General features: G+C 36.9%; 9 protein-coding genes across 9 annotated transcripts; 3 read left to right on the top strand and 6 right to left on the bottom strand.

Annotated features, from left to right (window-relative positions):
• Positions 1-19: 19 nt before the first annotated feature.
• On the bottom strand, positions 20-405 carry B0P05DRAFT_586954 (microsomal signal peptidase 12 kDa subunit-domain-containing protein; the record flags this gene model as incomplete). Its single annotated transcript, XM_051582547.1, has 4 exons — positions 20-91; positions 138-224; positions 273-332; positions 373-405. 4 exons carry the CDS (start codon positions 403-405, stop codon positions 20-22), a joined length of 252 nt encoding a protein of 83 aa, XP_051434928.1.
• Positions 69-1,560, top strand: B0P05DRAFT_637267 (uncharacterized protein). Its single transcript, XM_051583639.1, has 5 exons — positions 69-290; positions 340-419; positions 494-861; positions 909-1,153; positions 1,197-1,560. The coding sequence occupies exons 3-5, from the start codon at positions 496-498 to the stop codon at positions 1,342-1,344; spliced, it is 759 nt and encodes a 252-aa protein (XP_051434927.1). The 5' UTR covers positions 69-290; positions 340-419; positions 494-495; the 3' UTR covers positions 1,345-1,560.
• On the bottom strand, positions 1,337-1,906 carry B0P05DRAFT_579194 (ubiquitin-conjugating enzyme/RWD-like protein; the record flags this gene model as incomplete). Its single annotated transcript, XM_051581912.1, has 3 exons — positions 1,337-1,558; positions 1,600-1,703; positions 1,750-1,906. 3 exons carry the CDS (start codon positions 1,904-1,906, stop codon positions 1,337-1,339), a joined length of 483 nt encoding a protein of 160 aa, XP_051434926.1.
• Positions 1,907-2,054: 148 nt separating this feature from the next.
• On the top strand, positions 2,055-3,066 carry B0P05DRAFT_579193 (uncharacterized protein; the record flags this gene model as incomplete). Its single annotated transcript, XM_051581911.1, has 3 exons — positions 2,055-2,388; positions 2,512-2,853; positions 2,912-3,066. The coding sequence occupies 3 exons, from the start codon at positions 2,055-2,057 to the stop codon at positions 3,064-3,066; spliced, it is 831 nt and encodes a 276-aa protein (XP_051434925.1).
• A 6-nt stretch (positions 3,067-3,072) lies between these two features.
• Positions 3,073-4,358, bottom strand: B0P05DRAFT_586950 (P-loop containing nucleoside triphosphate hydrolase protein; the record flags this gene model as incomplete). Its single annotated transcript, XM_051582546.1, has 4 exons — positions 3,073-3,542; positions 3,588-3,651; positions 3,695-4,038; positions 4,079-4,358. The coding sequence occupies 4 exons, from the start codon at positions 4,356-4,358 to the stop codon at positions 3,073-3,075; spliced, it is 1,158 nt and encodes a 385-aa protein (XP_051434924.1).
• A 16-nt stretch (positions 4,359-4,374) lies between these two features.
• On the bottom strand, positions 4,375-6,260 carry B0P05DRAFT_637264 (uncharacterized protein). Its single transcript, XM_051583638.1, has 6 exons — positions 5,975-6,260; positions 5,822-5,922; positions 5,759-5,774; positions 5,631-5,709; positions 4,786-5,573; positions 4,375-4,739 (listed from the first exon to the last, which is right to left on the bottom strand). Exons 1-6 carry the CDS (start codon positions 6,242-6,244, stop codon positions 4,410-4,412), a joined length of 1,584 nt encoding a protein of 527 aa, XP_051434923.1. The 5' UTR covers positions 6,245-6,260; the 3' UTR covers positions 4,375-4,409.
• A 1,743-nt stretch (positions 6,261-8,003) lies between these two features.
• B0P05DRAFT_637263 (uncharacterized protein) lies at positions 8,004-10,371 on the top strand. Its single transcript, XM_051583637.1, has 3 exons — positions 8,004-8,620; positions 8,674-9,128; positions 9,189-10,371. Exons 1-3 carry the CDS (start codon positions 8,027-8,029, stop codon positions 10,342-10,344), a joined length of 2,205 nt encoding a protein of 734 aa, XP_051434922.1. The 5' UTR covers positions 8,004-8,026; the 3' UTR covers positions 10,345-10,371.
• A 756-nt stretch (positions 10,372-11,127) lies between these two features.
• Positions 11,128-11,781, bottom strand: B0P05DRAFT_540800 (uncharacterized protein). Its single transcript, XM_051578108.1, has 2 exons — positions 11,491-11,781; positions 11,128-11,423 (listed from the first exon to the last, which is right to left on the bottom strand). The coding sequence occupies exons 1-2, from the start codon at positions 11,510-11,512 to the stop codon at positions 11,263-11,265; spliced, it is 183 nt and encodes a 60-aa protein (XP_051434921.1). The 5' UTR covers positions 11,513-11,781; the 3' UTR covers positions 11,128-11,262.
• Positions 11,782-12,672: 891 nt separating this feature from the next.
• On the bottom strand, positions 12,673-14,527 carry B0P05DRAFT_540796 (uncharacterized protein). Its single transcript, XM_051578107.1, has 6 exons — positions 14,424-14,527; positions 13,933-14,371; positions 13,723-13,879; positions 13,452-13,669; positions 13,088-13,383; positions 12,673-13,029 (listed from the first exon to the last, which is right to left on the bottom strand). The coding sequence occupies exons 1-6, from the start codon at positions 14,449-14,451 to the stop codon at positions 12,752-12,754; spliced, it is 1,416 nt and encodes a 471-aa protein (XP_051434920.1). The 5' UTR covers positions 14,452-14,527; the 3' UTR covers positions 12,673-12,751.
• Positions 14,528-16,922: the final 2,395 nt, after the last annotated feature.

The following is a 16,922-nucleotide window of genomic DNA, read 5'->3' as shown; positions in this document are numbered from 1 at the left end:
TAAAGGGAGTTAAACAGGTTTAATCTTTTTTCTCGCTTAAAATAAAAGGTTGAGGATGTTTGTTGTACATTGGCCAAGGGGGAATAACCATCTAATGACTATGAATATACCATAAAGATATCTTTCTTTTTACTTACAAGAGCAGTCAGTATAAATCCAATTATAAAGACAACAAGTAATAACTGTAAAGACTGTGCTGAATAACCCAAGATAAAGCTTGCTATCTATGCTATATGAGTTAGTTCCATTCTTATTTGACACGATTATCTTACACCCGTTGCAATCAACAAGTAATGTGTTAATTTATCTGTTTGTTTTTGACCTTCAAAATCCTAATAGGTATTAGGCCTGTTCAGTAAAGTATTATCTTACAATAGTGCACTCAATAAGATCTGCTAAGGCCATTTTCATATATATATCTATAAAAAAAAAAAAAGAAAAAAAAAAAAGAGGAATAAACAAAAAATTCATTTTCAACCAATGCTTTTTTTACACATGAATGTACTGTTACCAAAAATATTGAATACGTGTATTGTATTGACAAGTCTATCATTTTATGCTTCAAGACAAAACACACTTGGTTCTGTATGGATGGGTGTCTTGTGGGCTACTGTCTTGCTTGCTATTTCTTATGATGTCCTGTCTTCTTATTCCAGTATGGTACAGACAGTCCTTGCTTTTGTATTACTGCTACTTGCTACCAAGACTGGATTTGATATGGTCAGACAATCCATGGATTATGATGATGTCTATGATATTGAACAAGGCAAAAAGAAATCATCTTCCAATATCCATATCACCTTGATAGGTCTGTCTGGTCTGTATTGGTATAAACAAGGTCTTGATATCGTATGGGAAAAGGTAAAAAAAAAAGATACAGATAATGACGCTGATGATCTTGTGTAAAGTACACAATCCCATTAGCTGGTCTGAGTGCATGCTTTTTGTTTAGTATGGCTTTTTATGCTGCTATGAAACATGCGACTGGATGGATACGGCAATGCGTCTATAGTCATGTGATTTTTTTCACAGCAGCTATTCAAGCATCTCAACTAGTAGGTTATCTTGAACTGATGTACAAGGGTGATAGTCCAGTTTTATTCAGTCTTGTCTATACACTGCGTCAACAGGCAGATGAGATCAGTAGTTTACGGTAAGTGATCATCTCTTGATCTATCCAACTGAATTATCACCAGTCAATTGTTTCAAGCAACATTGGGTCTCGATCGTCATCATCCTACTACAGCATGGCAAAATACAGGATACAATCTGTATTGGATCCTATTGACACCTTTATTGATCTACAGTGGCTATAAAAAGGGTTCCATTAAGAAAATCAAATAAACTCATTTCTTGTGGCATAGAGTTGGGTATACATCTTGATCAGACTCTGATAGCCTAATTGATCATTACATCTTAATAAATTGGCAGCATCACAGTTGAGTGGAGAAGAAGGTTCTGGATTTGACAACAATAGAGAAATAGCCAGAAGTGTGGATCTGAGTGTCCAAGCAGGTGACCATGCAGTCTTGAGAATATCAAGGCAAATTTCCCCCGTCTAGATAAAATTCAGTCTTCATTCTAGAGTAGATAAAGTACCTTAAAGTGAATGTTGGGGTGACAAATGGTAGTCACAAACTTCATGTTGGGTGGGTGAATAGGGTAGTTGGAAGGAATATGAATCTCCAGTTCAAAGAACCCACCTACATTATATTAGTGGTCTCATCATCTTGGTTGATATCCTCTTACCTTCATAAGGTGTATCTGGTAATCCTGCAAGTATGGCTTTCCAATGTAATAAATCTTGGTCTGATGCTGGTCCCAACTTGATAATTTCAGGATGAGATTGAGCTTCTTTATCTATTTCACGTAGTTCTTTGAGTAATCGCTTTGAAACTGCATCCATATTGAAGAATAGGTATATAAAAGAAAGAGAAAGAGAAAAAGAAAAGATAACCCCACTTTTTTATATATATATATATATATACGCCCTGATTTGTGTGTTAGGTAAGCAGTTTTCCCTCTTCCTTTTTTTTTTTTTTTTTAATATTCTCATGGGTTTCTTATTACCTCTTTCTGTTCCTAAACTCAAGTGTCTTTCTAGACAACACTCAGATGCTATTGAACAAGCTGTTCAGTTGGCTATTGAACACAAGAGTCATCTAGTGATCTCTATTGAATCAGAAGAGATAAAAGCACATAAAGACTGTATGGATGCTATTTGGAATACAGTACAGGCATTTCTAGGCACTATTTATGTGATTCAATTACAAGTAGCTTATGTCAAGCAGCATCCTTTGTTTGATTGTCATGTTGTATTTCAAGATATATGTGGCTATTCTGTAGATTCAGAACCTGATATAGATACTGTCTGTATTTTAGATACAGGTAAAATGGTTAATGGACACGGTTATCTAGCCCCTCTTCAGTCAAAAGGACACCGTATCATTCAATTGACATCCACACAAGATGCTCAAGCACTCTATGGACTCAGGATGCATGAAAACACAGATCCTATTGAACCCCTTGTGTTCCAACGTGTTGCTGTAGGCGGCACCTTTGATCATTTACATGCAGGTCATAAAATACTCTTGACCATGACTGCACTACTGACTCAGTCCAGTATGGTCGTGGGTGTCACAGACGACTGTATGTTGACCAAAAAGAAACACAAGGAATGGATTGCTTCCACTTCTGAACGTCTTTTGGCTGTCAAGAAATACATGCAATCCGTAAGACGTGATATTCAATACGATATTGTGCCCATCACAGATCCATTTGGACCCACTGTCACAGACCCTACGATTGATGCACTGGTAGTATCCAAAGAGACATTAAAAGGAGGCGATTTAGGTAACTTTTTTTTTTAAAAAAAAAAATAGAACTCTGTTTCTCATAGATTATAATCTAGTCAATAATGAAAGAGATATGCGTGGTTATCCTCCTTTGGAATTACGCATGATTGATGTGATTTCATCCAACAATGCTTCTGTTGAAGGACAAGAGATGGATGTACTCAAAATTAGTTCAAGTTGGATTAGAGAATACATTGCCAATCATCAATAAAACTAGTTATCCTCGGTCTACATCGTATACCCAATCATGAAATCCACGATACATGTCTACTAAACAACCATTCAAACCACGAAATACCTTTTGAAGACGATATTGAATAGCCAGATCAGGGGCTTCAGTCAAGAGAGAGGCTGTATCAAAAGGATAATCATCAAAAAAGTGAGGATCCAATTGAAGAAAATGGGCCAATTGTTGAAATGTCTGTTGAGGGTGCTGTACCATATCTTCTGTACGCATCAAAAATAGTTGAGAAGGTGGGAAGTGCTGTAAAAAAGGAACAAGCGAAGGATAATACATGCCTTTGGCAAGTGCATTAAATGCGTGTGTATCTGATACTTTCCATGAAGCACGTACTTCACTTCCTTGATGACATCGAACAAATCCTTCCCAGCCTGTTTGTGTGCTTGTATGACCACAACGACGTAAAATAGGCAATTCGATATCGACTAATGTCTTGAATGAGAGTTCTAAAGAGCATGAGTTGATTAGACAACGAGTGATCTTCTTCTTACCTGAAGGTTCATTCAGATAATGAGCATAAGCCCTTGTTATAGGATCCCTTAACAAAAAGATCAACTACAACAGAATGAATACACATTGATTGAAGTAATACACTTACTTTGATATGAGGCAGAATATCCTTGATACGCTTAGCCGTAAGATGGCTGGCATACAGATAATGAGGTGCATTCTCCCCTACAATCCAATCTTCCCTACTTGTGTTAGGCAAAAAGGGGAATTGTGACATATAATGCTCAAACGCATTGACTTCATCATAATCTTCTGTCTTCATATCAAACAGCGTCTTGTGAGATTCAATAGCACTCACCACTTGAGGATGTTGTTTCAGTATATTAAACATGAATGAAGTACCCGCATATTCGCTGCCTGCAAGAATAAAAGAAGGCACTGGTTTAGCACAGGATGATTGTGTTGTATGAGGACAATAGCGTGGATAATAAACTATAGACACTATCAGATGACATTCAAATATATAACATACACTTGGGATGATGAGTAGAAAGAGAAGGTTGATTCGTGATATAGTGTTTCCATTTCTTGTTTGTCTTTTGATGGATGAATGGTGCAAAGATGGATGCATCATCATCAAGTGTGATGGTATGGATAGACCAACTTTGAATAAGAAATAAAACAGAAAGACAAGTGATGCATGAAGCAAGCAGACGAGACCATTGAAACGAGATCCTTACTTGTCCTGTAGGAAGTGTTTGAACTCGACAACCAAACAAGACCATCAGTACAATGAAGGCTACATGCTTCATAGTAAACAAAAAAAAAAAAAAAAAAAAGAAAAGACGCGGTTTATTTCAATCTCAGAGAAAGACGCTATGATATTGACCCCATCCTTGTTTATCATCTGCTACCACTTCTGGCTCATTCAACAAGAGACCATTGTTCTTTTGATGCATCATAGAAGTGGTCAATTTGCTAGGTGAGTCCATAGAAGGTGATGTAGGATGAGGTCGCTTAAAGTCAGATTGAAACTTGACTGATTTACCATCAATATTTGGATCAATCAAAGGCTTCATGCGATCAGGTAATGGTTCTTTGTATACTCGGTGAGTTTTTTCTAATACAGCGTCTAGTTCTTTAAAGTTGTTTTGATCTCGAATGAAAGTTTGATGTGTTTGTTCCTTCATGTGCTATTGGGATGATCAGTAAATCGGTCGATTATGACTCAACATGTACCTCTTCTAGATTGCCAAATAGCATATTACAGTTTTCACAGTAGCGAGAATCCTTCTTTTTCTTTTGTTGTTCTCGTTCTTTACGTGCTTTTTCTTCTCGTTCACCCTTGATGGCTTGTTTATGAAGTGCCTTTTGAGCCACATTCTCTACCATACGCTTATCAAGACGATTGACACTTTCACCTGGTGGAAGTCGACGGTTTTCTTGAAGACGTGTGGTAGTTGACATGACATGATTGTTTGTGTTTGTACAGGGTTGAAATCCAGAAGCACGTAGACTATAAGAATCAGGATGTTGTAGTTTAGGTTGAGACGAATGAGGTGTAGAAGAAGCGGTAGGAGGTGGTGTGGACGTATGATTGGGTGTGGTTGAGTTCACACCCACCACAGGTGTTGTGGAGACAGGCTTTTGTTCTTGCATCACGATTGCAGGCTCTTCTGGTTTCTTGGAAGACGCAGGAGGTGCTCGTTTTCCAAAGGGAGATCGAATGCCTGCTGTATGTTTAAGAAAAGGCCATGGATAATCATACATCTTTTTGGTGATCACTTCTTTTGTATAGTGTCGAATCACAGGTGGACGATGGACTTGTGTCGCATCTTCAATGATCAAAAAATGACCTGTGAAAGGTACAAATTGAGGACGTTTGGCTTGTGCTTCACTGTTGGCACCTGTAGAAGGGCCAAATATTTTTTCTTCTTGAAGTGCGTTTAACAAGGCCTTTTTTTCTTGTGCTGGTTCTTTTCTTCCACGTTGTGTATCAACAAAATAATCGACTGTCTTTTGCATGACTATAGGGTTGTCAGTGATCCATCTTTGTTAGTATATATATATATATATATATTTACCTTCAGCACTCCAGAGAACAAGGTTCCATTGAATGGCTTTCTCTACAATAGAATCTCTTGGTACATTATCTATAGAAGGCTATGTATCAATGACGATTAGATGAGTTATAAACAAATTTGCAAATTACTTTTTTTGTTGCTGCACTATACAAAAGAGTCAATAACACGATAACACACACACACACACTTGCCTGGTATCATTAAATGAAGGCTGTAGCATATTGTCTTGAATAGGTATAGGTTTTGTTGTAATCAAATGTGTACATTTATTAGAAAAGAATGGATCTTGAGCCTTTGGTTTTTGTTAGAAAAAAAAAAAAAGTTACGCTTGTGTGGTTACTTACTGCACCAAGTAATTTTATTTTACGTTCAATTCTTTTCTTCATGTTGGGATCAGCAATATCTAGAAAGAAACGAAACGTAGCAAACTTTTTCTTTCTTGCTTGGAATTCAGTAGGTGATAGATGAGGATAGTCATTGTTGGGTGGGTCATTTTCTTTACTGGTCAATTTGAGCTTATCAAGGTCTCTTGTCACACTACGTGAAAGAACAGGTTTTTTCCAAGGCTGTGTTTGTTTAAGATGGTTTGTCTGATTGTTAAGTGGATGTGACATAAAAGAGAGAAAGAATATAAATATATATAAAAAAAAAGAAAAAAAAAAAAGACTGCGTTTTGTGATCGCGTGTCCAGAAATAATCAAGAAAAAAAAAATAGTGTTACGTACCTGAGAATTCAATAGAGCCTATGCCTAAGGGATGTACTTTTGTTGTTCAATAAACAAAGACATCAATTTATTTGACAATAAATGATAGTATTTGATAAAGACATTATTGACATGGTCACACATAAGTGCATTATTTTATTGTCTATGAACGTATGTAGGTTACTTTTCTTGTCTCTGGTTTAAATAAACAAAAACGTTAGCTTGTTTCAATTTCATCATATTTTGTAAGCACTTACAGCACTAAGGAGTGCGGCCAAGTTATATTAGCCGCGTTGAGGATACTCTTTGAAAAAATAGGCGGTCTTTCATTGTTATGATTGGCCTGTTAAGTGAAGATATAATGTATATTCCATACGGTACTACGAGATTCACATTCAAGAATTGTATGTACTCTTTTGTTACAAATTTGACTTGTAAGGTACTCATTCACATAAACAAACTTGACTTGATTGTCAAATCAACAGCAGTAAAGATATCAGTGATTCCAGGATCAACAGCCCATATAAGGGCACTATTATCAATGTCTTGTTTCAAATCCTTGGGAGTCAGTTCCCATTGTTGTTTGTTAGAGCCCTTTCTCTTAAAGAAGAATTGAACAGAATAACCGTCTGTTTGGCTCCGATTCCTGTAGAAAGATATATTTATTCATCATACCCAAGATGAATACGTACCAAAATGCTTTCTTTTCCTGTCTATCGACTATTCAGCATGGATATTGTAAGAAAAATACAAGTATTTCTTCAAGAGATTGAACAAGAAGACAATATTTATTTGCTTTATTTATTTGACAAGTATTTATGATGACTCTATTTATGAGGCGTTCAGCAAAATCATTCAAAAGCTGATGCATGAATTACCCACATTAGAGCATTTGCTCAATATAGTCAGAGATATAAGTCTTAAGTGTGTATATCAGGGGAACTGACATCCATAGGATTCTGATAGTTGTTTGATACTTTTACCAAAATCCATATTGCCATACGCCTATTGATATGGACTCATACGAACTCTGTTCAGACATGATTGATGTTGTATTGGATATTGGGTAAATTACAAAATAGTCAATACTTGATAAGCTCTATCTTACTTTGTAGTTTTCAAAGCGGTATGATGCATCTTCCACAGACTACAATAGGTAATCTCTAGTTGGCATCAGCCAGTGTCATTAAACTAAACAATAGAGATATGCTTTCTATGAAAGAAATCAATAGACAAGTATCATAGGAGAATCTGATGGTATAATCACAGGCTGTTTAGTTTATTAGCTCTTATCTGTACATTCAAAAGCGACAATTTTCAGAAACATGGTCTTTTAAGCTATGACTTTCAATGCTTTACGGGTGCTATGATTGAGTTACTTCAATCACCAAAGAGAACAGTGTTATATCAATAGAAGAAAGTAGCAAAGTTAGCCATGAATCTATTGATTCACGCCATGTCTATGCCATTATGATGTATGCCACAAAGCAAGCATTCGTTCGAGAATACATCAAATGTACAAGTGTAGTATGAAAATTAAATACCGGAAGTCTAAATAAAGGCCCAATGGGATAAAGATTCATGCAGACTTTGTCGTGACTGTTCCGCTTTCAATAAGCCACTTGTCTTAATTTCAGTATTTGATTTTTCAATCAAGTTTTTTTTTCTTATTCTTCTTGATCCTGCTATACTATGTCTGACGAAGTTATTGAAAAAAACGAACCTGTCGTCACTTCTCACAAGAAGGAGTCTGCTGATGACTCGCATGCCAAGTTGACTCTTTTTGTTCGTGGTCTTCCTTTTGAAGCAACGAGCAAAGATCTCGAAGGCTTTTTCGGTGATATTGGTCCTATCCGTAAATGCTTTGTTGTGACTGACAAGTCCAGCGAAGAAGGCAGTACTCCCAAAAATAAGGGCTTTGGTTATGTGCATTATGCTCTAGAAGAAGATGCTCTTGCAGCTACTGAGAAACTTAAAAACGTCAAGTTCAAGGGTAGAAAGTTGAAGATTGAATTCGCCAAACGAAAGTCAGAAACTGTACGTGAAGACATCAAGAAGAAAGAACCCGTCGAAGTCAAGAAACAACCAGCAGAACCTTTGGAGTTTGATGTCAATGCTCGTCTCATTGTGCGTAACTTGCCTTGGAAATACAGAGAGTCTGATTTGAGAAAGTTGTTTGAAAAATACGGCAAAGTACATGATGTTAAATTACCTCGTAAATATGAAGGTGGACCTCTTCGTGGTTTTGCTTTTATTCAATTTGGAAGTGTAGAAGAGGGTAAGACGGTAAGTGTGAACCCCTTTAAAAAACTAAATCGATCTGACGTTTCTCTTTAAAGGCTATGGATAAACTCAATGCCACTGAACACCATGGTAGAACAATTGCTGTAGATTGGTCTATTCCAAAGACACAATATCGTCAAATTGAAGAGAATGAGGCTACTGAAGCACAACCTGAAACTGTCGAAAATGAAGATACAGAGATGAAGGAAGCTGAAGAAGGCAACTCAGATAATGATGAAGATATGGAAGAAGAAAAGTCTGAAGATGTTGAAGCTTCTGATAATGAATCAGAAGAAGAAGACAGTGACGACAGTGACGACAGTGATGATAGCGACGACAGTGACGAAGAAGAAGAACAAGAAGAAGAAGAAGAAGAAAGTAAAGAAGTGGATGAAAAACAAGTCGAAACCAAAAAACCAGTTAAAAAGGCTGGTCCTTCGATTGCTGATGGCACTACCTTGTTTATTCGCAACCTTTTATTCGAAAGTACAGAAGAAGATTTGAAGCAATTGTAAGTCTAATATGTGCTTTTTTTTTATAATCAAAGATTACTTACCTTAGTGAACAATAGATTTAAACAATGGGGCCCTGTTGTTTATGCTAAAATCACAAGAGATCCAGTTACCAAGCTTTCTCGCGGTACAGGGTTCGTTTGTATGCGCAAAAAGGAAGATGTGGACACTATTCTGGAAGCAGCTGAAGCATTGCGTACACTTTCACAAAAAGACGAAAACAACGATACTGAAGCCATGAACCAATTGCTTTCTAAGCGTGAAAAGAAGAAGAAGGGTTTGATGTACAAGAGTATCATTACACCTGAATCTACTTCTGGTGAAGGTGCCAAATTCACGCTTCATGGCCGTGTCTTGGATGTCACTTTGGCTGTGGATCGTGAACAAGCCAAACAAATCAAGGACAGTAACTTGTCACAGAAACGCAAAGAAGATAAGCGTAATCTGTACTTGATGCGTGAAGGTGTCGTATTCCCCGATAGTCCTGCAGCTGCTACCATGACACCATCCGAACTTTCTAAGCGTCAAATGTCATTCTCGAGCCGTAAGAAGCTTATCAGCAACAACCCTTCTTTGTTTATATCCAAAACTCGTCTCTCCATTCGTAATTTGCCTATCAAGGTGAATGATGCAGAATTAAGACAGCTTGGTATCAGCAGTATCTCTAAATTTAAGAATCAAGTCAAGGCTGGCCAACGTACTGACTTGTCTAAGGAAGAAAAAGAAGAAGGATGGCAATATCTGCCTCGTGTCAAACAAGCCAAGATCATTCGCAGTAAAGATCGTATTGATTCCAGCACAAATGAGTTGCGTTCAAAGGGTTATGGTTTCTTGGAATTTACTACGCATGCACATGCTTTAGCGGCACTAAGATATCTTAATAATAATCCTGATCTTTTTGATGGCAAGCGACTCATTGTGGAATTCTCTTTAGAAAACAAAGAGGTGATTGAACGAAGACAACAAAGAACCTCCGAGAAAAATACGGATAGCAAGACACCTCAAGGCACAAAGAGAAATTTCAAAGATAACGACAAGAAACCTCAAGGCACAAATAGAAACTTTAGAGATAAGAAAGAGAACAATGGACAAAGACGACAGAAACCGTTTGAAAAGAAGAATGATAACAAGAAGCTTCAAGGCACAAAGAGAAAATTTAGAGATAATGACAATAACCAAAAGAAAAGAAAGACACAAAAGTCCTCTTCATCATAATAAAAAAAAAGAACTTTTTACTAGAAATCAACTCATCTATAGTTCATTGTGGATTCATTCTCTATAAAGTTACTTTTCATAAATTGACCCAGAATTTGATTGTAGTAGAATGGGTACTTCCAAAGAGACTTTAAACTCAAAAGTATGAAGCAAAGAGGATCAAAAGGAGGCAGTAACATTAAGGCAGATCAAGTAGATAGTAGAGTGATATAGTTAGCCTTTACTGATAAGATTGTCCGTAAGTAGCCAATAATATCAGTCTATAATACCAAGATTGAAAGGCAAACTATCAATAATTAGGGCAATCTTTGTTGGTTAAAGCCAAGTTAAGCTCTTCTTTGGAGAAAGGATCCATCTTTTCCCATATACATCACATTTGATGTAACAATCAATTCAATAAGCCCCTTTTTATCTAGTTAAGTGATATATCAGTCAAGGCTAAGTTGCTGGTATGCGTTGGATATATTCCTCTCTTTTGTGGTTGTCATTTAAGAATGCTTTTAGTGATGAGTATAGTAATGTATGATTAGATCCATATCACCAACCATGAAAGTGTATACAATATATATATGTAACAAAAGAGATGTTTATATAGTTCAATAGTGTATACAATGATGCTACCAATAATGTCTAAGGAGAAGCATCAAAGAACACAATTTAAATTTTTGCGAAATTGGTCTTTACTGCCAAGATTAGTGGTTATTGACAATCGTTTATTGGCAGTTACTAACAATCTCATTCAAGAGTCACCAATTGAATATTGGCCTTTACTGCCAAGGTTAGCGGTTTTTATCGAAGTTGGATGTATAGGAACAACCAATTGCTCAAGTCTTTAAATTGGTCGTTTTGCTTCTAATATTGCTCCCTTTTACGGCTAAGATTCTCCTCAACGTGTAAAGGCCGACCACACTCGGATACTCATGGTTTCCTTCCTCCTCTTTTTCTAAAAGGCTTCTTTACTGATACACAGCAGACAATGCTCATTAGTAAAAGACAAGACGCAAAACTGTTTCTTTTTTCAATTGTTACTACTTTCTTAAATGTTTGATACCATAGAGAAAGATACATTATTATGTCACGTAAGTCTATCTTTGATCAAGAAATAAAAAACAGCCAGCTGACAGAAACCCGTCAATGATTTCCTAGAAAAGAGTAACGATAGTGTCATCACAATCTCATTACTTGCAAGCCTGTATCAGATTTAGCGAGTAAGCTACTCTTACAAAACTAAGAAACTACGACATAATGAATGTTTTTTGTTATTGAAGATACACACAGGATGCAGAAAGTACTGATATCCAGGCTTGACAGTATAAAATGTAATTTACACATCCATTTCTTTTTCTTAAGTCTAGTTCTTATAATACCACAGTCTTTTCTTCCCCTTGTTTCAAGGACTTTAAAATTAGAATAAAAAAGTTCCGGGACACCCCTTCCTCTTTATAAGTATGACTCTTGTTTCTAGCTTGTTAGGCGAGAGCTTGGAATCGTCTGTGCTTCGTAAAGCACCTTCTCCATCTTGTAGCCTGACTCGCACTCTTGCATTCATTGTTGGGCGAGAACTTGGAATCGTCTGTGCTTTGTAAAGCACATTCTCCATCTTGTAGCTCGACACTGATTGTTGGACTTTTCCCTCTTCTCTTGAAGCACATTCACTATCATGTATTTGAAATGATGATAAATGGAGTATTCTGTGCTTTGTGAGGGGTGATCCTTTGTTTCTAGCTTGTTAGGCGAGAGCTTGGAATCGTCTGTGCTTCGTAAAGCACCTTCTCCATCTTGTAGCCTGACTCGCGCTATTGCATTCATTGTTGGGCGAGAACTTGGAATCGTCTGTGCTTTGTAAAGCACATTCTCCATCTTGTAGCTCGACACTGATTGTTGGACTTTTTTCCCTCTTCTCTTGAAGCACATTCACTATCATGTATTTGAAATGATGATAAATGGAGTATTCTGTGCCTTATAAAGCATATTCTCTTTCTTGTAGCTCGACTTCAATTATATCTGTTCTTGTCGATTGGTGCTTGTCTTATTAACATTAAAAAGGTCTTGGAAATATATGGTTTTACCTTCCTGTGGTTATCCTTTAGGTTAAAGCAATCCCTCTTTTGGCATCCAAATTAGCAAAGACTGCAAATTTAATGTTGTATCTCAGCGCCATCAATACTTGTTACTCAAAGTTGCAGCTCTATAACATTTTACCTCTGAGCCTGTGTTTACATTTAACTGGATTGGCATAATGATAGCGAAATAAATAAGCCAAGATTTGCTAGAGATAATAAAAACTTTCTAATATTAGATTAAGCAGCTAAAACAGATCAAATCAACCTTTTAAATTTTCAATTAGAGTAGATAGAGAAGAAATGAATAGTACAATTTATTTACAGAGAGGAAGACGATAGTTAGACTATTGTCTTTCTCTTTTGTTGCCTGATGCATTTGCAAAGAAACAAGGGGGGAAAAAAGCATCTTCATTTGATTCAACCACAACGGATGAGCTCGCATCGTCAATGGCTTCAATAGTTGACTTGATGGTTTGATTGATGTTATATATCAAGTTCAATACAGGTGGTAAAAAGTGAGGTATTTCTTGAACAGACGTGGGCATACGAAGACGGGAAGAGCGAGAAAGCAAAGAGATGGAACCATTCTTGAAACTCATGATTCGAGCAGTGATGTTCATGCCTATAAAATGTAAAGAGATTTAGCAAATTGATTTTCTTAGTCATACTTATATATTTACCACTAATGATAATGCCTGTTGTCTTGATATGCTTAGGGTCTACTTTGAGGTTGTTGGTCAAGCGACAGCAGAAGTTCTTCATCATCTTGGGCAACTTTAGATCTCTTTCATTCATTTCCTTTGTTCCATTGGGACCCTTATCGTGAAGGCCTATTTCTACACAAAAGAGTTCATTGCCATTGTATTCAAAGCTGAGATCAGCATTATCAGCACAGCGCTGTCTTGATGGTACACTGGCATTACAAATGCTTCTGTTGCTGTTTACTGCTTCACTAGTTGCTTTGCTTTGTTTGGCACTAATCAATGATTGCATATGTAAGTCAAATCACTTTTGAAAACTAAGTAATGAGAATAATTAACTTACCTGTAAGCTTTAGTGCTACTGATTTTGCAACTCTTCTTTATGAAACCGTATACATCGTCTAGCAAATCTTGTTCGGTTTCAAAAGGGCTAAGATGTTTATCTTCAGCAAAGAGCAAGATATAGTCTGTGATGCTCTGTTTGAGCCAGAATTTAGCTACATCTTTGAATGGATGAGCTTCTACTTCACAAATGGCATTATACATCTCAATAGCGGTTTTCTGTCAAAACAAAAATGAGTGCCTGGCGCAATGAATATTATAGCTCAATTTACTTTTCTGTGAAGCTTCATAACTATATCTTGTAGCTCTGGAGGAAAAGGCTGATTTAAGTTCTCTTTTGCTTCAGTCTTGATTTCATCCAACTCTTCACTTTCAAATACATCTTCCCAGAGGTAATCATCAATGTCAAAGATAAAAGAGTGAGCAGGACTAAGTCATTATTAGTTGTTGATGCGAGTTAATAATCTGATAAAAATACTTACTGTTCAACACAAAAGGATTTGCATGTCTCATATACTACATCTTCAACTAATCTTCCAGATTGCAGAGTCCATTTTTGTCTCAGCTTGCCATATATTTCAGAGACTTTATTTAAATCAGCTTTTGTCACCTTTCTTTGATAACACAACGATGAAGTGGGTGCATAGTTAAATAATAACTGTTGTTGCTTTTGTTCTTGCTGGTTTTCGAGGATCTTATTCTCAATAAGGGTGGCCCATAAGTCCTTTCGATTCCCTTTACAAATAAGAAAATTTAAATCTACTACGGCCAACTTCATGGCTTTTTTCCACTGCTGCTTGTATTCATTAAGAGGAGTATTGTCGTATAATTCAGTCATTTCTTTTTGCATCTCAGTAATAAAGGTATTCCACGAAACTTGGGATTCACCAAAGGCTATCTTTTTGAGACGTGCATGTATTTCTAATATTAATAATTAATATGTATCCTTGTAGTTTAAATCAGTGATATGTACTGTTTTTGTTATCAGCGTAGATTCCCATGATCGTAAATTGATATAGTAGAATGAGAGTAAACGAGTATAGCAGAACACAATCGAAAATGAAAATGAGAAGATTTGCAAAAAAGAAAAACAGGTTTAAATAGAGCCCTATTGTCGTAGAATAAATATTAAGGTGTCCAAACACTTTATAGTTTCAGGCAATCAGGGTGTTTTCTAATACTTGAAGCTATAGGAACCAATCTACCAAATAGAATGCATTTGGATACTATATCAGTGTCATTTCTTGCCGTTGCTCTTTTTTTCAAGGTTTATTGATTTCTCTCTATTTTTTTTGTTCTTTAACCTTCTAGATCAGGCCATGCAGTAAAATATTGTTTGTTTATGTGATGACTGTATAATTGGTATTTGTACAACGCGCGTAGCCGTTGTAGCTAATTATCTTATATATAGAACATGTTGTATAATTGGAGGCAAAAAAACAAAATAAAAAGGATTGATACTCTCCCTTGTCAACCGCACGATTCTTTATATACTCTATAGTCCAATTAATAAGGAATCAAATATTTCCATTAATTGAAAAGAAAAGACATCTTGTATTTGTAACCTAAGCTTTTCGCAGCAACTCATCAATTTACATGAAAGTTCATCTGTTACATATTACAGTGGCCAAAAATTATAAATTATCACCCCGTTCCGGTTCTGCTTTTCTCGTGCTATATTCAACGGGTTTTAATGAAAGTATTTTTTTTTTTGTAAGGGAGACTTGCTCCAATTTTATTTAAAGTCCTTTAGACGTCAAAAGAGTGGAAGAAAAGACTGTGGTATTATAAGAACTAGACTAAGGAAAGGGAAATGAGCCTGTGGTAGAAGAAATTGAGAAAAGAATAAGAGTTTAAGAGAGCTTGATAAATACTTGAAGTGGAGAGAACATCATGAGTAGTGAGAGAGGAACTGGAAAGGAAAGCGGAGGAGAGAATTTACGGTTCATAATCAAGGCGGGATTCATCATGCAGCTTATTTGCTAAGCGGAAAACCGTCTTGGTTATAGTTTTGGAGAGGAATGGGTTTTCAGAAAAAACAGATTGCCAGTGAGCTTGCCAGAGGGCTAAAGCAGTGCATGCAAAGATTTGGAAGGCACTTAAGGAAGGAAAATGGAGGAGAGAAACACGAGGGATAACAACCCGAAGGAGGAGGACTTGACGTAGGAGATTGACCGAAGGTGCACGGATGTTGGGATTAATGTACTTGGAGAAGACATAAGATCAAACATCATACTTGGTAGGGCAGAGGAAATAAAAGTGATCAAGGGTATCAATGGAAGTAATGAGATTTGAAGGACAGTGGATACAAAAGTTATTAGGAACTGTATGGGGCATAAGACGATGTAGGTGAAAACGGTTGTTGACTTTGTTGTGAAGTATCCTGTAGAGGACATTGCGAGCAGGAAGAGGGATCTTGAGAGACCAAAAGCGTTTCCAGTTAGGCGATAGGCGGGGATCAGGCGGTATAGGAGGGGAGGAGCTATGGCATAATTTACGATAAGAATGAGTGGAAGATGTAATGGGGAATTGAGAGTATGTAAGGGTTGAAATGAATGTCTGTAAATCAGTGGAGCTAATGTGAGAGGTTGAAGGAAGAATAGAAAAGGAAGAAATACGAGGAGCAGGAGAAAAGAGTGACAGGACAAAGGGATTGAGGAAGAGCTTTTTTTGACGAAAGTGTAGTAAAGCGCGGTAAGTGGCCGATTCAAAACGAGGGACTTCTTGCCGAGAGCGAAACCGAAGGCATTCACTAGAAGAATCAAAAACAAAAACGTGATTACCTGTTAAGGCTAGCATACTGGGATTGTGTTTGAAGTATTCATTTTTAGAAATAGGAGGGTTAGATGGAGGTGGAGAAGGATAGATAGAATGTAGAAGTTCAGGAAGTGGAAGGCGAAGGCAAACGTGAAGGGGAACATGACAATTGGAGAAGTTGTGGGGTAGATAATCTATAGCTAAGAAAATACGGTTGAAGTAAGGAATGTCAATAGAAAGCTTTTTTCGTATAAAGGGGAATAACAAAGGCCAGTGGTAAGTAGGGTATTGTGGGGAGCAAAGGAAGAAAGAAAGGGTAAATTGGAGATAAGGAAGCGAAGGTAAAGAAACAGCAAAAGAGTGAGGAACTAATAAAGGGTAAACCCATCGCCATTGAAGAGCTCTCTGTTGTAGATGAGGATCAATGGCGCTAAGTCCACCTTGAGAACGAGGTAAAATGAGTGTTGAGAAAGGAATGGTACCAAAGCGGCGACTGTTGATGAAGGAAGTGATGAGGCGTTGCAATGTGTTTTGTTGTGTTTTGTTGAGAGGAAGCAGGCGAAGTACATGCCATAGTCGTGATAGAATGAGTGAATTGAGGACAGTAGCTCTGCCTCTAACAGATAAATTTCTAGTGCTGTGTATGAGACATGCTTGCTGGATGGTTCGGAATAATTTGTCGATATGTGAGTTTCGTTGATGGGGACTGGAGTAA

Source organism: Gilbertella persicaria, assembly GCF_025201335.1.
Source record: "Gilbertella persicaria strain CBS 190.32 chromosome Unknown B0P05scaffold_19, whole genome shotgun sequence".
Taxonomy (NCBI): domain Eukaryota; kingdom Fungi; phylum Mucoromycota; class Mucoromycetes; order Mucorales; family Choanephoraceae; genus Gilbertella; species Gilbertella persicaria.
Note: the sequence above shows the minus strand (reverse complement) of the source record. Positions and strands in the feature narration are given on the sequence as shown.

Excerpts from the sequence above, each read along its gene's own strand:
- B0P05DRAFT_637264 (XM_051583638.1), bottom strand. The coding sequence starts at position 6,244 with ATGTCACATCCACTTAACAATCAGACAAACCATCTTAAACAAACACAG. Across the intron at positions 5,574-5,630 it reads TGTTCTCTGGAGTGCTGAAG|TCATGCAAAAGACAGTCGAT; the intron begins GTAAATATATAT and ends ACAACCCTATAG. Across the intron at positions 4,740-4,785 it reads TATTTGGCAATCTAGAAGAG|CACATGAAGGAACAAACACA; the intron begins GTACATGTTGAG and ends TCATCCCAATAG.
- B0P05DRAFT_540796 (XM_051578107.1), bottom strand. The coding sequence starts at position 14,451 with ATGGGAATCTACGCTGATAACAAAAACA. Across the intron at positions 13,880-13,932 it reads AAATCCTTTTGTGTTGAACA|TCCTGCTCACTCTTTTATCT; the intron begins GTAAGTATTTTT and ends ATAATGACTTAG. Across the intron at positions 13,384-13,451 it reads AGTAGCACTAAAGCTTACAG|TGCCAAACAAAGCAAAGCAA; the intron begins GTAAGTTAATTA and ends ATCATTGATTAG.
- B0P05DRAFT_637263 (XM_051583637.1), top strand. The coding sequence starts at position 8,027 with ATGTCTGACGAAGTTATTGAAAAAAACGAACCTGTCGTCACTTCTCAC. Across the intron at positions 8,621-8,673 it reads GTGTAGAAGAGGGTAAGACG|GCTATGGATAAACTCAATGC; the intron begins GTAAGTGTGAAC and ends TTCTCTTTAAAG. Across the intron at positions 9,129-9,188 it reads GAAGAAGATTTGAAGCAATT|ATTTAAACAATGGGGCCCTG; the intron begins GTAAGTCTAATA and ends AGTGAACAATAG.
- B0P05DRAFT_540800 (XM_051578108.1), bottom strand. The coding sequence starts at position 11,512 with ATGACACTATCGTTACTCTTTT. Across the intron at positions 11,424-11,490 it reads GACACTATCGTTACTCTTTT|GTGACATAATAATGTATCTT; the intron begins CTAGGAAATCAT and ends AGATAGACTTAC.
- B0P05DRAFT_637267 (XM_051583639.1), top strand. The coding sequence starts at position 496 with ATGAATGTACTGTTACCAAAAATATTGAATACGTGTATTGTATTGACA. Across the intron at positions 862-908 it reads TTGATATCGTATGGGAAAAG|TACACAATCCCATTAGCTGG; the intron begins GTAAAAAAAAAA and ends TCTTGTGTAAAG. Across the intron at positions 1,154-1,196 it reads GATGAGATCAGTAGTTTACG|TCAATTGTTTCAAGCAACAT; the intron begins GTAAGTGATCAT and ends AATTATCACCAG.